The sequence below is a fragment of the Rhagoletis zephyria genome, unplaced genomic scaffold (genome assembly GCF_001687245.7).
Source record: "Rhagoletis zephyria isolate East Lansing unplaced genomic scaffold, Rhagoletis_zephyria_1.1 Rzeph_scaffold_00543, whole genome shotgun sequence".
In the NCBI taxonomy this organism is placed as follows: Eukaryota; Metazoa; Arthropoda; class Insecta; order Diptera; family Tephritidae; genus Rhagoletis; species Rhagoletis zephyria.
In genome coordinates, this window is record NW_016157627.1 from 144,824 (window position 1) to 162,550 (window position 17,727).

General features: G+C 32.5%; 2 protein-coding genes across 3 annotated transcripts in view; one reads left to right on the top strand and one right to left on the bottom strand.

The window, feature by feature from the left end:
• Positions 1-17,727, top strand: part of Pde9 (phosphodiesterase 9) — a 189,689-nt gene that overhangs the window by 142,618 nt on the left and 29,344 nt on the right. The window lies entirely within an intron of this gene.
• On the bottom strand, positions 7,933-10,336 carry Nep6 (Neprilysin 6). Its single transcript, XM_017612448.1, has one exon. The coding sequence runs from the start codon at positions 10,252-10,254 to the stop codon at positions 8,032-8,034; it is 2,223 nt and encodes a 740-aa protein (XP_017467937.1). The 5' UTR covers positions 10,255-10,336; the 3' UTR covers positions 7,933-8,031.

The window sequence follows — 17,727 nt, forward strand, 5'->3', positions numbered from 1 at the left end:
TTTTTAATCAGTTCATTTGAGTGAGTCCATCATGAACCTAAACGAGCTATTGCATGAAACCATAGCCCTGATCCAATACTTTTCGTGTAAAATCCTCTAAAAATGTCAAACAACAAAATTAATCTCTGAAGTGAGATAAAAAGTGTCTAACAACAAAAACTACGGGATCAAAAAAAGCATTTTTCCTGTAAAAACGTTAACCAGTGATCGCTTGACACTTTTCATAATTTTACCAGAAGAAAAAGTTCGGGTAAAATCTTGCAACTTCATTCTCTACACAACTCTACAAAAATCGCTCTCATTTACAGGATTTTGGAGGAATTTGGAGTATGGGATCATTTTTCCTGTAACTTCCTGCAAATTTGTATAAAACCCTGTAAGTTCATAGAGTACTGGATCAGAGCTGATATATGTATATATGTACATAAGGCCTTATTCATAAAAAATAAAGTATAAACCACTTGCAAAATTTTCAGTGTTTTCCGAAAATTTTTGCGGCTCTAACGGGATTAGTTGTATTATTTGGCGACCTTTTTGGTGATTGTTCTCTCTTTTGCGGATTTTTTTATAGGGCTTTGTTTAGAAAGTTGCAATAATCGTTTGAGAATTTTTGGCACTTTTCTGGCCTTCCGTATTCTTAGAGATTTCCTCTGCTCTTTTGGATATTTTCCGTAAATTTTCTGAACATTTTTTTGTGAGTTTTCGAGATAGATCGGGATTTTTTCAGCTGTTGTCTGTACTTTTTTTTTGGAAGTTTTCGTGAATTTTCACAATTTTTCTGAATTTTATCGGTCACCTGAGGCTTTTCGGTATTAGCTGACCGGTTTGAGACCACCACCCTGGCTCATCTTCTTAATTTTTTTTTTTGTATGAGCTTTCGAACACTTCTGGAGTTTTAAGCAGTTTTCTGTACTTTTTTTAATTTTCGGAATTCGTCAAGTTTTTCGGAATTTTATCAGTCGCCTGCGGCTTTTTGGTATTAGCTCAACGCTTTGAAGTAATTTTTGGGCTCTTATCTTTCATTATTTAAAATAATTTGGGATTTGCGGAGCTTTTTTCGTAAGTTTCGGGAAGTTTCTGAATTTTTCAGCGGTGTTTTGTACATTTTTTTTTAGAATTTTTCGTGGCTTTTCGGAGTTTTTCTGACGCCTTAGCACCAAACTCAGCATTTTGAGGCACTTTCTCGGGATCTTCTGGGACTCTTTCGTTTTGATTTGAAAAATTTTCGGAGACTTTTATGCCTGTTTTCGGTTGCTTTAAAAGTAATATAGTATTTCTTAGAATTTTTCGAGATTTTTCGGTTATTTTGAGCGTCTTTTCTGGACCTACGGTTTTTTTTATTAGCTTCGTCGAAGACCGTTAGGAATTTCTTCACTACTTGTTGGTATCTTTCTACGGCCTTTCTAGCAGTTTTCCAATTAATTTTTTTATTTTTAAATATTTATCGGCTGCCCTCGAAATTTCTTTTGGAGATAATGCTGGACTTTTCCGAATTTTTCGACTTTTAGCACCTTTCGACCTCTTTACATATTTTTCAAGATATTTCTGCTTTTTCCTTTCACTTTGTTTTTGTGTTTCAAATTTTCTCAGTCCTACGTGATAATTTTCCCGGGCTTTTGTGGATGTTTCGTTTCGTTTTGGAGATTTTCTGGGCACTTTTGTTATATTTCCGGTGTTTTTCCAATGATTTTACTTTTTACAATGATTTGACTTTAGAACTTCTTCGACAATTTCAAGTCCTTTTCTGGACATTTCCGGATTTTTCGAGAAAATTTGGGTGGTGAAGCGTTTTTTGATATTTTTTAGTCTATTGGAATTGTTTTGATTTTTTGAGACCCATCTATACGTTTCTGGTATTATTCCGGGAACTTTTAGGCTCCTTTATTATACGTTTGAATATTTTCAGTACTCCAATTTTTTTTTTTTAATTATGGGGAGCTTTTCTGCATTATTTGGTGCCTTTTCTGAATTCTCACTATTGCATGGCTTAATTGAAACACTATTTCTGTTCATTTTTCGAACATTCAATAAAAGCTGCCCTTTTTTTGGCAGTGTTAGCGCGTTTTCCTGAGAGTCAACAAAAATATGCCAGCTAATAACATAAATATTTATGTGCTGTCACTTTGATGTCTTGTGGCCATTGCCTGAAGCGGTCGATGGTCTGTCATCAGCCACGGTCAATATAAATTCGCTATTTAATCAAATTTCGTGCAAAATATGAGCAAATTTTATATCTAAATTTGCGTGGGGCAAGCAGTGGGCGGCTTAATTTTTAGCACACCAAAGCTGGCAAAGTCAAAAGCAAATAAATGCATGGCGGATAAAAATTCTCGTAACTATTAGGATGGCTGATATATGAATACATACATATATGTATAGTATGTGGCGCAAAAGTAGGTAATATGAATATGGATATGAATATGAATATGGATATGGATATGAATATGAATATGAATATGAATATGAAAATGAATATGAATATGAATCTGAATATGAATATGAATATGAATATGAATATGGATATGAATATGAAACATGAGAATGGACTATTAGGTAAAAAAAGAAAGTGGTACATTGGCGGTTGAAGGACAGAGAGCTTAAGCGAAATACTAGTAAAATGTTTATGATGCTACTGTGACAGCTACTAGTTTTTAAATATACATATACATATGTACGCCCAAATAAACATAAATACTTGTACGTTTGTACGAAAGCATGCATTTTGCCTCCCATGTATGCTGCGACCACAAATTGCACAACAAGAGTACACCCATATCAATTAGATATACACAGAGCCTCATATGTAAATACATACAGTGAGATGCATGCCATTGCTATGCGAGAAAGGCCTTCGAAATGCATTTGGTCTTTATATATATGTATATGTTTAAGCATATACATTCTATATACATATGTATGCTAACATATACATGCTTGAGGATATGTATTTATACATATGTACATACATATTTATACAATTGCTTCATGCCACTTTGAATGCAGTTGCCTTCCCATGTAGGTATGTAAATCCCTGTGGCTTTTATCTCACACTAACTAGCTTGCTATGCCGCCTAAAAATATGCAATATGCGACAGCTACCATAATTTCAACGGAAAATTTAATTATAGTCACGTAGCGCGGTGCATGGTAGCAAGGCGATGTGCGCCTTTTGAACAAATATCTGAGCGGTGGCTGACGGTTGGAGTGACACAAACGTATTTACTTAGAATAATTGGCAGAAAAAGAGTTTATTAAATAGCTTTGATGGAATGTTGCAAAATCAACATTTTTTTAAGCTTCTGCCGGCGGAGAAATACATTTTTTTTCAGAAGTTTTTAATAACTCAATAATGCTAATGAGCTCAACACATTTTTCTAACAAAAAAAAACAAAACCACATGAAAAATATTTCTGAAAATTTTACAATCTCCCAAAAAAATTTTCAGTGAACTCGATACGTTTTTCTGCAAAAAAATAAAATATATAGGTTTTGCTTTAACTATTCACTTTTTTATACGTTTTTTTATCAAGTAACTTTCGCAGAATTTTTGGTTCTATTAGCCCAGTTGCTTTTCCTATAATGCAAAATAATAAACAAAAATTAAATTTTTTAGTGGAATTATTTTTTCTGAAAAAAAAGCAAACACAAACAGACGATTTTAGAGAAAAGTTTTAACATTTTTTTGTCTTGTCTTTATTAGATATCTGCGGGCATAAATATACTTTTTATTCATGTTTTTTGTTTTTTGTGTTTTATATTATAGTTTTTTTGTTAATTTTTTCCGCATTAAATTTTACTCAAATTAAGCTTAAAAAGTTTTTCTGAAAGACAAAAACCATTTTAAGAAATTAAAGAAGAAATAAAATTTTTAGGCATCATTTCAGATATTTGTAGGTGTAACTATTTTTTCATAATTTTTTTAAGAACCTGTTTTCTTATTTTTTACAAAAATTTAGATTTCTGGCTTAACTAATCTAAATTTTTTTCTTAAAAAGGGTGAACAAATTGAAAAGCCAGCAAATCTTATCGACTGTTCAAATTTTTATTAATACCTTTGAGCCCAAAGTTTTGTCGTTGGATTATTTTTCCATTTTTTTATAAAAACTTTCGCAATTTTTTGTTAAAACTTTTGAAATTTTGCTGAATTACAGTTTTGAGTTCGATTATTTTGTCTAAAAAACGAAAAGAAACGGTGTATTTTAAAGAAAAGTTTTAAAACTCTTCTCTCCTGATTTTGTTGAAGTCTGTGAGCATAAATTAATTTTTGTAATATTTTTTATTTATTTTTTCTTCTGTTTCGACATTAATTTTTTCATAAATTTAGCTTATATTTTTTTTCTGAAGGGCAAAAATAAGTTTAAAAACTAAAAATTAATAACATTTTTTTATAACATTAAACAATTTTTTTCGATATTTGTGGATGTAACTATTTTTAAAATATTTTAAATAAATTTTTTTTTTAATTTATTCATACATTTTCGTCGTTTAATCTATTCACGTTTTTTGGCTTGATTTATTATCAATATTCAATTTAGATAATTGTTGGTTTAACAATTTTTTTAAAAAATATTGACGTTTAAACTATTCCCAAAAAGAAAAACAAAGCATTTTTCCTTTTCTGTTTTTGTTTTGCTGTTTAAATTGTGGGAACAATTTATTCAGTGGAATTAGCGATAAGGCTGATTATTTTTTACTAACAAAAAACAAACAGAAACAAAAGCTTTGAAATAGAGGAGAATATGCAAGAGTCGGTGTATTCGAATTTTTTGTTCAAAATTTCACATTGCTTGCGTCTTTACACTGTTTACAATTTATCTAAAAACAAAACCAAAAAAAAGGTTCGAAATTTTTAAAAACCTATGGTAACATATTTATTTTAAAAACCTGTGATACATAACATTACTTAGTTAAAAGAAAAATTTAATAAATATTTTCTTTGTTTTTTTTTTGTGCAAATTATCTACACACTGTTTGCTCTATAATTTGTTTTTATTATTTATTACTTTATGTAAAAAAGAGAAGACAAAAATATAAAAACATCTAAGAAAATTTTAAAATTTATAGTTACTGATTGTTTAGATGTCTGCGGGCCTACCTATGTTTTACATATTTGTTTTTTTTTTCATTTCTTCTCTTTTTTTTATTTTATTAAACCTTTAGAGTTTTTCCATCATAGGATTTTTATATACATACTATTTTATTAACTCAATTGCTTTTACTGTACAAAACCTTAAAAAATTAAAAAAAAAAAAATCAAAGCACTTATGAGGAATTAAATTCTATTTAAATTCTTTTTTTCTTAATTGTTTTCGAAAAATTTTACCTTATTTTTCCGATTGCTTATTTACATTACGGTTTATGCACTAAAGCAAAAAATTTTCCTGATTTTTTAATAAAAGTTTTAAATATTTTATATATTTTTTATAGACATTTTCTATTTTTGTAATTGTTCCACTTTTTTGTAGTATAAACATTTTCTAAACTTTTTTAATTAACTCAATTACCTTTTCTGCAAAAAAAAAAATACTTACCATAACTATCATTAATTAGAACATTGTATACACCTACAGTCCTATCTAATTAATTAAATTCAAATATTTAGTGCATTTAAGCTGCAAGCATTTAAAGCGCATTAAAAGCACAAGCAATGCAAAAATTACTCAACAACAAATTAGTAATAATTAAATTAAATAAATATCATAAGCGGCAGCACACGTAGACACATGGGTATACTAATCGCCTATAAGTATGCTACGAAATGCGCTTGTGTGATTTTGTGATGTAAAATTTTAATATTCTAACAATTCGGCAACAATTAGCAATTGAAATCAAATTTCTCTTATTAGTAAACAAAATTTATATTAATTTTACATACATAGATTTTAAACAGCATTGAAAATAAAATTTGTGAAAACCAAAATTCCGTCATTTGTTTTAATAATGCAAGCGCTCAAAGTGCGACTTAATTAATATTTATGTTCATTTAATGGTGTTACTACTATTCACGTTTGTGTGAAATTGTTTTCGTGTCAGCGCGCGTCTGGATTTGTGTGTGCGCTTGTGAATAGGTAAATTTAAATTTGCTTATTTACATCCTAAATGTATGCTGCATAATTTTGCAGTGCCGTATCGTTTTTAAATACATGCATATTTCGCGAATTTTAATTATTTTAAGCATTTTCTTCTGATTGTGTGTTGTCAAATCGCTTGCAGTCCAATGATTTTAGCAAAATTAAATTTAATGCTTAAAATTGAATATTTTTTGTATACGCTAATTGTATAGATGTTATTATGTTCATTAAATTTTCCAACATGGGTGATTGCATATTTTTAGGTGACGTTATCAAAATTTACTATGCTAAGCATTATAGACGCAGATAATCAATAGCAGATGAGTAGCCGGATAAGATCTTTTCGTAGTCTTAATCGCTAACCAGAACCACTATAATATGGTTTATACGAAAGTTTCAGTCCAGATGGCCTGCGGTATCAGATAAGGAGCTTTTTTTTGCATCCATCATTTGGCTACCACAGCTATAAAACCGCAGTGTTTAAAAGATCTATGCGGTCTTAAGAACTAGTGATACCCTGGAATTTTACCTCTGACTTATCCAAATAAATTAAAGGCAACTAAATTGGTCTCCGATATCTTGAGAAGTAGTGATGCCTTAGAACACTGCTCGTCCATAGGAATTAAGGCATCTGAAAGATCTCCGAGATCTTAAGAAATAATGATATATTGGAGTTCTACTTCGGACTAGCCTGAAAAAAGAGGTCTCTGGGCCCTTATGAAATAGTGACACCAAAGAATTTTGTCTCAGATTAACTCAAACATTTTTTTAATTTATCTAAAAATCCTCTGATATGTTAAGGTATCACTCAACTAGGCATGCTCATCAAGATCTTCACAGAAAGAGATTAGAGAGTTGGTTCTCACATTTTCCCATGTTGTATAATCGCAGTACACAAACTGGGGAAAGATGGCTCTTCTGGAGTCTGCTCTGAACTCATAAAAATCGTCGTTTCATACTCTTCCTCAGAAAGACATCAAAATTGGCTCTCCAAATCTGTTATGACTAAATCAACGATTTCTGAAGCAAGCGTCACTCAAACACGCACTCCAATACCGTCTACCCATTCTGAAGCAACCACAACCACACCTCGTTGATCGGATTGCCTTTTGCCATTCAATGGCAGTCCTCTAACTGAGCTTCTATTCCATGAAAGAACTCGGAATGCACTGTAGTGGTTGATCTGCGTTGACAGAAGTTTCCTTTGAAAGTGGTTGTTGTCTTAAACATGGTTTTGAGGCAGTGGCGCACGCCAGCCTAGCCATCGAAGCCTTCACGGTCCGATACGCTACGGTTGAGAAGGGGAAGTAAAAAGTGCCATTATAAGGCCTATGTTGCAGAAAGCTTGCTCACGGAATGCTAGTGTATAATTCTAGAAATTCAGTCTGTTAAGCCTAACTTCGTTTGAAACTTTGACCAATAGGGCGGGCCAAGTCCGAACCACGATCTAAGATCAAGAGTATTTTGCTTATTTTTTTATGCCTGCCAGTATGTTGAACAAGTTTAGCTAGGCCAGGAGAAGCTTTATGAATGCGAACCACAGTTTGTATGATTCTGTCAGCTAATTTTATTTCAGCACAACAAAGTGGACTTGCTATTTCCTGAATTGCGTTGCCGGGTAGACAAAGAGCTTTTTCAACTTGTATCACAAATAAATTTCTTCATAGACCATTTGAGAAGTGTATAAGGGACTATTATTGCTAAGTGGCGAACGAGATGATGAACGGGGTAAATAAAAACTGCAGCAGGAAAGTTTGCATAATTTTCGGCGTACTATTTGTTAAGCAACTAACCGCAAACGTGAAAACTTTGATGTTGAGGGACTTTCCTTTCCTCTTTTGAAAACAAAAGAACAAACTCATTTATGGATATCCAAAGTCAATGAATTTCATCAGACTTTTGTACATTTTTTATTTCTATTATTAAGTGCATTTACATACTCAATTCTCAAACAATTAATTCACCATATAACACATTTCTCTGCCGGATTCATTTCGTTGTGCGGCTCACATCGATAGGCTTGCGTGAACTCCGCAAAGTTGCTCACCACATTGTTCACGCGCACGCTATGCTCATCGTGTAGACTCTCCCCGTTCGCGGCACTAGTGCCACACCAAGTCTGCGCAAAACTCAAGAAGAACAGCTTCAACTGTTCTGCGCTTAAAGTTGCATTCTCGCCACCAGTGCGTCTGAAGGTCTCCAAAGCCAGCCGTAAACCCTCCGTATCAGCGATATTCTCGTTCAACGTCACTTCACCATCCACATAACGTTCGCTAAGATAGCAACGCGACTTGGTGCCAAATCTGATGATAACTTTTGCGCTCACATCGCTGCCAGTATTGCCTGACATATCATAGTTGAGCCCATCGTAGTCAAAGCCATGCATCAGCTCGTGCGCAATGATGTAGACAAAACTGCCGTAGATCTTCGCCGAGTCGAGGCAACTGTTGTAGAAGGGCGCGCGCAGTATGCCAACCGGCAGCTCAATGGCGTTCTTCTTCAGGCGATAGTAGGCGTTCACATCTAAAGGACCGTAGCTGTTGTATGCTGGCGGCGCACTACGACCGGTCAGCAGCGTTTCTAGTATTTCGTGTAGTTGCTTGCGTGTGCGCCAGCGCCATAAAGTCATCAAATTCGCGTCGTAGTCATCCCCAAGTTGAATGCTGGGCGGCAAATGATCCTTGCTGAAACCAGTTGCTTGTGGCAAGAGCAGACGCATGGCGCGCAGTTTTTCCAACCCAAGCTGCCTGCCGTGCGCATCGCGCTCGAAGACGTTAGTGGCATTCAGCATGCGCTCGAATTGCAGTTTCAGCTGCGCAAAGATGTCATTCAAGGCGGTTTGTGTGCGCGTCATAGAGGCAACAGCATCGCCATCAGCGTGTTGTAGAAGCATGAAAATTTCTGACAGTTCGGCTGGCAGAAAAGTGTGCAGCTGCTGCAGACAGTGATCGCGCTGCTCATGGAAGCTATCCTCATCGTGAAGACGCACTTCAAAATGCGCCAGAAATTGTACCAACAGATACTTAGCCAACAACTCGGGTTTGGTGCGTTTCAGTAGCGCGCCCAACTGACGCAAATATGGTACATCTGCCACAATCAACAAGCGCTGCTCGTAGTCCCGCGGCAACTGGTGTGCTATGTCGCGCAGTACTTCCACGAAATACTTGCCTAAGTTCAGCTCTAGTACTTCAGCTTGCAATGCTGCCAAAGTTTGTGGCGCGCGCAGTAAAACCAATCGCTCACTGGCGACCAATTCGAAAAGCTGTTTCTCAAAATCAACCACTTCCTCGGCAATGACTTGCGCGCGCCGCACGCGCACACCCAAGTCCAGCATCAGGTATTTCACATAACGCTTATAAACATACTCCGAGTCGCTATCATACCGCACCGATTGCCGCGTCGGCTTGAGTAAATCGAACGCTGGCGCGGAAATGTAGAAAATTTGCTGCTCAGCCTGCTGCCAATTGGTGGTGATTAGCAAACGCCAGAGTGCCTGCACGCCATAACGGCGTAGCTCTGCGTTTAAGTAGATACCCCAACTGAGGCTGTCATTCGCTTCGGTCGCCATCCAATTGGGATTGAGCACTGGCCAATCACTCAACTGTCGCAGCTCGTTGGTGTATGTGCGGTGCGTTGCTGCCTCAACATTGAAATGCACGTGTCTGCTGTCGCCATCTTCGCCAGTTGCGCGCTCAATGCAGGCGTTGAAGAAACGTACGGCGACCTCCTCTCTTCGAGGCAGAGTAGCTTGACGCGTACTATTTTGCACCACCCCCTCTTGCTTCTCCAGCAAATACGTCATCAGCTGTTGCTTGTTGTCCGCCTTGACAGAGGTCAGTGTGTCATGTGCGCCGCGAACGCGCAATTGATATGGCGCGCGCCAATTGCCGCAAGCGTACTCGTAGAAATCATCGCAAGGCCAAGCTATTTCATCCACATAACTGCGCATTGTGTCCAGCTGACGGGGCCAGTAGTCAGCTGGACACTGAGGCGACTCAGCGCTGCTGGGCGCGCTGGTGGGTTTAGTGTTGGTGTTCTCCTCTGCGGCGTCTGTTGTTGTGCGACCTTCATTCGGGGTGGTTGCTACGGCATGGGCGCCGGGTTTTTCGAGCTGCACTACTAGCAATGTTAGAAAGGAGTAAATTATCGCGCGCTGTCCTATTCCGAGCGTCTCCAACGACATTTCACTTTTAAGCACAGATTTGCACTGAAGTCGCTGAATGTTTTTGAAATTCTCCAAGGCGTAGGTGATAAGGCGAGACTATCGCCAAGTTACGCTGCCTATTTCGCTTGATTGTCATGGACCTATGCGAGCTTTCGCGAATTGATTTAATGTTGAATTCTGCTGAATTATCACTTAAGCTTATCGCTTGACTGTGACTGATGAGAACCTTAAAATCACTTCCAACTGATAACCCAAACAATCGTGCAGTTTTGTGTGTTTGAGTAAATATTGTGGTTGGGGATGCTGGATCTTTTCGTTTGAGGGTTTCACGCTCATGGCCTAAACGAAATAACGGTCAAAGTTGAGTGAGTGGAAACTAAAAATAGTAAAATTTTTTCCTTTAAATATCTGTAGTAACATGACGAGGCTTATATTGAAAATTTTAGTACTAATCAACTATTTTTTTTTTACAAAATTCTGATATATTGGCATTGAGTGCTTATTTAGTTTACTGACTGTTATTTTTTTTACAAACTTTTTTTCTCGTAACAAAATGTTCTAAAAATTCGTATTTTTGCAAACAATCCATAGCTTGAATTTAAATGTTTAATTAATTTACTGTGTATTAAAATGTTCGATGAATTTTTAGCACTAATTCATATTGTACTAATTTTTTTACAAAACCGATATATGAACTCTAGTGTTTACTTAGATTACTGTGCATTCAACTTTTCCACAAAATTTGTTTAAAAAAATTTTACTAACTGGTTCTAAATTAAAATGAAAACCAAACAAAATCTTGCATTATTTTAGAACAAAAGGATGTTGCACAAGATCTATTAATTAAACTTTTATAGAAATTCGCAATTTGTTAAGATACATTTTCTTTTTCAAAAAAATTAATTATTTATAATTATAAATGAATTTATATTTCTGGACAAATTGAATTAAGTACGCACTAAATTTCGATTAGGAATGCTTAAAAAACAGAATATTACTAAATTTTAAGTACTCAAAATTCGATGCAACTGTATAAAAATCTTGTGATAAATTTAATTTGTAATAAAAATAGGAAAATTGTGATATATGTTATTATTACTTATCAAAACTTATTATGCACTAACTTTTGAGATAAAGTATCTAACGAAATATAGAAAAATATTTTTTACCAGGTTTTTAGCTGTATACCAATATTTTACTCTTTTTGAATTTTTTTTTTCGTTAAATTAAAACTTTAAAAACTCGGTTAATAAAGTATTAATAATTTTAGTACTAATTTTATGTAGTAAAAATGTTACATCAAATCAAATAACGAAAGGATTTTTGAAGGTTTTAAGTACATTTTTAGCACTTATAAGCTTTGCAACAAAATGCATGTATTTTTAGAGTTTTTTTTTCAATAAGAAAATTAAATTTTTAATACCTATGTAATGTAACAAATTCAACAAAGAAAAAGGTTTGCATTAAAAAGGGTTAGAATTTAAATATTATCAATCAAAAATTTAATCCGTACTGAATTTCAAGCTGGGGTTCCTTAAGTAATAATTTTCAAAATTAATTTTTTAAATATTTTAGTACAGACTGGAAGGCTTAATTTTATTTTTTCAATAAAAAAATTACAGTGCATATAATTTAATAAAAAAATTCCAAACTTTGAGTACTAAACATGTACGCGTCGTTACTAAAAAATTTATCACAAAAATTGTTTAACAGGAAATTGGCTTAAAAAACTATTTTAAGTGCTAAAAATTCTGAACTCAGAACCTCTTGAGCCTGGGCATATTATTTTCGTAAAGAAAAAAACTTTTTTGAGTACGTACTTGTACTTTTTTTATTAAATGCATTTTTTATATTGAAAAAACAAAAACAATTCGTTGAAAACCGCAATTAAAATTATTCAAAACTATAAATGAGGGTATAAAAATTCACTGTACAAATTTGTTAAAAAGAACTACTTTAGCTAACTTACTACTATTACTGCTACTATTACAACTGCTACTATTTCTAACCCTACTTCTACTGATAATACTACTAGTACTCCTACTAAGAACTACTACCACTGCCACCATTACTGCTGCTACTACTCCAAATAACTACTAATACTTCTACTACTACTAAAATTCGATTACTATTTACTAGGCCTAATACTCTACAACCCCCACCACTACAGCTTTTGTAATTACCACTACTACCACCACAACTACTACTATGNGAAATTGGCTTAAAAAACTATTTTAAGTGCTAAAAATTCTGAACTCAGAACCTCTTGAGCCTGGGCATATTATTTTCGTAAAGAAAAAAACTTTTTTGAGTACGTACTTGTACTTTTTTTATTAAATGCATTTTTTATATGAAAAAACAAAAACAATTCGTTGAAAACCGCAATTAAAATTATTCAAAACTATAAATGAGGGTATAAAAATTCACTGTACAAATTTGTTAAAAAGAACTACTTTAGCTAACTTACTACTATTACTGCTACTATTACAACTGCTACTATTTCTAACCCTACTTCTACTGATAATACTACGTGTACTCCTACTAAGAACTACTACCACTGCCACTAAAATTCGATTACTATTTACTAGGCTTAATACTCTACAACTCCCACCACTACTGCTTTTGTAATTACTACTACTACCACCACAACTACTACTATATTAAACTGCTGCTGCTACCAGTACTACTTCTACTACTATTACTCCTCTTACGGAGTACTATACAATTTAAAAAATGTATATATATATAAGTTGCCTAAAATATACAAAAAGAAATTTCGAAAAAAACATTTAGTTTTTGCATAAAAATATACTTAAATTTACTGAACCATATAATGTTTAAAATTTACATATTTATCTCTATCAAAAGTTTACACTAAAAAAAGCAAGTAATTTTTTAAAAAACAAAACCGACTCTAATTCTATATATATATTTCATAGTCAAATAATCGGATCTAAACCAGATTAGTATCGGACCACCTCTGAGATACTACCTTTCCGATGCAAAAAGAATTATCGAATCGGTTGGCGTGGTACATAAAAAATAAAAAAAAATTAAATTAAAAAAAAAAAAAAAAAAATATTGCGACGAACTGATAACCTCCTCCTGTTTTCGAAGTCGGTTAAGAAAATAAGTGTAAAATTTTTCTCAAAAATTCAAAAAAAAACAAAAAGCGTTTTGAGTTGAGAAAATATTTACTGCAATTTTGTACTAAAAATTGTATGCAAGATTTTGCATTATGCACGAAAAAAGTATTAAATTACTATCTTTTTGGTATACAAAATATGCTAAATGTTCAAACGTTTTTTGTATTAAATTTTAGAACTAAAAATTAGTGGAAAAGACATTATATTTCCGGTTAAAGTAAAATTTAGTTTGGGTAGTAAAAACTAGGTCAGGATAGTTTAATATATCGCTATTTTTATGATCTACTTTATTCCCAAATTATAAAAAAAATCTATGCTTTAAAAAATTTATTTTAAAAGTTTTGGTCAGTGTGCACTTCACTTCATCGACAACTCGAAAATAGTATTGCGTACTAAAATTTGTATACTTATACTGTACTGCACAGCTATCAAAGTAACAAAAAAATATCTTAACAATTTAATGCCTTAAAATGCAAAAGTCGCGTAGAAATTTTATACCAACAAAAATCACTTGTTGTGTTTTTGGTATACCAGAGATTTAAATTTTGTACAAAAAAAATTTTACAAATAATTTTTTAGTGTCTAATTACAAAACTTTTGTTTTTTTGTGTGAAAACATTAAATAGCTTACGTTATTTGCACATTAACAAATTCTGTGCTTTCAAAAATTAATTTTAAAAGTTTTGGTGAGTTAAGTACGCAAAATTTCGTCGAAACTCAAAAATAAGTAGTATTGCGTACTAAAATTTGTATACTTATACTGTACTGCACAGCTATCAAAACTAAGAAAAAAAATATCTTAACAATTTCATGCCATAAAATGCAACACTTGCGAAGAAATTTTAAACTCACAAAATTCGCTTGTTGATACTAAAATTCGCTAGCAGCGGTTGGGTGAGGTAGCACCATAGTTTTTACCTCCATTTTCATTTATTAGTTTACATGTTATTTTACGTTTTCGACGCAAGCGAGCACGAATTTATTTATTTATTTGTTTTTGTATTTAACATGCCAGGCAGGTATACGAAGCCAGAAAACAATAAATGTCAATTATCAGAGCGAACATTTTGGCTTCGCTATTTTCGGTCAGCAGACACAGACAGCGAGGCGCAGGCACACGAGCGCACAGAAACACATACTCGTACTCAATGAGCAAGCAAAATGTGTGTATAAAGTATAAAAAAAAATTTATTGCTGCTCACTTATTGCCCAGCCGCCGAACGCAGTGGGTTTGTAAAGCGGCGCTAGCGACAACGGCTGCAGGACATGCAACAGTTTACACAGACGAAAACTGCGGTCAGCATGACAATGTTGTCCTCTTGTATACATGCACATTTGTACACTTAGGTTAACGAATATATTTTTCGTCCTTGCAACTATATCAATCGTAAAAATATATAATATTTTATATCCTAGCTGCTGTCCATTTCGTGAGTGGTGTGCTTGTTTTATACCTTACTCATAATCCCACCACTACAGGCATTAATGCATACATATTTGTTTGGGTGTGTGTGCGTGTTCGAAATGTCCTGCTAAAAATAATTGCTTTTCCACGTGCGACATGACACACACACAGAGTGAAGAGCGAAGGAAGTTTGCCAGCCTACGATTTGTGCAGCGTTTATTTTTAACCTCAACACCACGGTCTAGGCTTTTTATGTATTCTACATCTGGCGTTCGCGGAATATTTTTGCACTGCATTTCATTGCTTTTAAGTGTGTGTGTGTTGAGTAGGTTATATGTGTAAGTTTGTGTGTGTATGTGGAAAATATTAATTCTGTTTTTGCTGACTGCCTATAAAAACTTTGTAAAAGTTATTAAAGTAATTAGAGCTTCATATGTGATTTGCGGATGGGAGAGCCACATTCGCGGAGTTTATGAAATGAAATTCAGAAATTTCTGCATAAACTTTGGTCTTGAATAAATTTATGCATGTAAATTGTCATTGCTATCAATGGAATGTTGGACATATGTACGTACATATGTATGTAGCTAAATATTTGTAGTTATGATAATCATTACGAAAAGTGCTTTTATAGATAATTTCGTTGCTAAAACCTAATAGATTTTAGATGCTTAAAGCCTTCTATAGACAGTTTGTAATTTTTTTTGTATTAAAAATTATAAACTAAAAGTTTTGTGCGATACTTCATATGTTCCTAGAAACTTTAATTCAAACTTTTCCTAAATGTTTTATACTAATTTTTTTTTCTAAAAAATTTGTACTTAATATTTGCACAAAAAAAAATTTACCTAGAATTTATTATTAAAACATTATGTTTTAAAAAAAATTTGACTGAATTTTGTTTTGATAATTTCATCCTATATTTTTGATTAAAAATTTGTATGCCAGTTTGCACTAAGTATATTGTAGAACATTTTTTATAGCTGAATATATTTTAATGAATCTTTGCACGTAAAATTTTGTACTAAAAATTTGGCGTTGAAAATTCTGTACAAATGTTTGTTATTCAAAATTTTTTAATAAACATTTTGTACTAAAATTTCGTCATTAAAATAATGTACAAAAAGTTTGTACTTAATTCTGGTACTAAAAATTTTGTACTGAAAATGTTGTGCTTAAAAGCCTGTACTAAAAATACTTGTCCAAAAATTGTAGTGAAAGCTTTTTTACAAAAAATATATTAAATTTTTTTAAATGCAAGTTAAAAATTTTTAGAGCAAAAACATTGCATAAGGTTGCTTTTTATTAAAAATTTGGGACCACAAATATTGTTTACCAAAAATACAAATAAATTTACACTAAAAGTTTATTATTGCATATTATCTTATTAGAAGTATTATTTACTTGTAAAAATGGTTTCTCAAAAGGTATGTATCTACTAAAAATATTTACATTGCTTGTACTAAATTGGCATACTTTAAATTTAGTTCAAAATTTTTCTGTTAAATTTTTCTACTTGGGGTTTTTCTAAGTGGGGTTTTACAACTTTTTTTGGAGCTTGAAATTGTTGTATTTTGTACGCTTTTACATACAAAATCACTAGTTTTAGGTGTACCTGATATGCTTTATAATACGAAAACTATTAGTCGGCTTTTTGAACAAAATTTTTAGTACTAAATTTTGGCACATCTTACTTAATTATTTGTAATTTTTCTATTTTGTTTCCGGTGAAAATCCATTAAATAGGAATTTAGTACTAGAACTTTGTGTTTCGGTGTTTATAAGTTTTAATTTGTTAGCGGCTGGTTAATATTGTATAGAGGTTAGAGGTATATAACGTTTTTCTTTTCATGAATGTGGAATAAGAATTCGAAGCTAAATTTTGGCTTTCCTTCTCCTTAGTAGTAGGTACAAAAGTAATTTATATTTAGTATTACTATTGGCTAATACTTACGATATTATAGTCTTCTTGCAGAGCTTTTTTGATATTGAATGTTTCGTACTTAATACTATGACTTTTTTAGTGCTAATTTTTTAGTATCAAATTTTTAACTCTAAACTTTCGTAGTAATACTATTTTAGTACTACTTCTTTTTTATGCTTTTACGGTCAAACACTTTTATTACTGAACTTCTAGTACTCTTTTTTATGAAGTATTTTGTTGTAGTAAGCTTTTGGTTGTACTGTTTAGCATTACATTTTTAATGCAGCTTTTTAGTATGCCAATTTGTTAACTGACTCCTGATTGTAAAATATTTTGTGCTAAAATTTTCAAATTGAGTACTAAAAATTTTAATTTCTCTTGCATTACTAAAAATTGTATATCTGCATCAACACACTTTTGAATTAGAATTAAATAAAAAAAATTTATTAATTTTTGTACTAAATATAAAGAGTGGAGTTACGATTTTAGAATACTTACATTCCTACATATCTATGCAGTATAAAAAATACTTTAAAAAATTTGGTACTAAAAATTTATTACATCGAATAAATCATACCATAAAAAGTGCGTAATTTTCAGTTCTAAAAAGTTATAAGTTTCGTACAAAAATTTGGTACTAAAAATTTATTACATATTACAAGTTAAGTACAGCCAGAAAAGGTACTGGGTAATGAGACCTTAATATGCACAACTAAAAAATATTAAATTTTTAGTTTGGCCAAAATTAGTACACACTGAAAATTTAGCATATACTTAAAGCTACGTTTTTAAAAAGTAAAGATTTGATAACTAAGTAGGCTAAAAATTAATCTTTCGTATCCAACTGACTTTGTAAAAGCTATAATATTCTTGCCTGAATAATAATAATATAATAATAGTTAATAAATAAATTACAAATAATAACACAAACAAACCTCTTCGCTGCAAAAATGTTCTGGCTTTGCTTATTTAAGTGGAAATCCTACTGTGGTTATTTATTAGTATTTTAGGAATGG

What these genes read in the sequence shown, in the direction of transcription:
- Nep6 (XM_017612448.1), bottom strand. Translation starts at nt 10,254, where the DNA reads ATGTCGTTGGAGACGCTCGGAATAGGACAGCGCGCGATAATTTACTCC.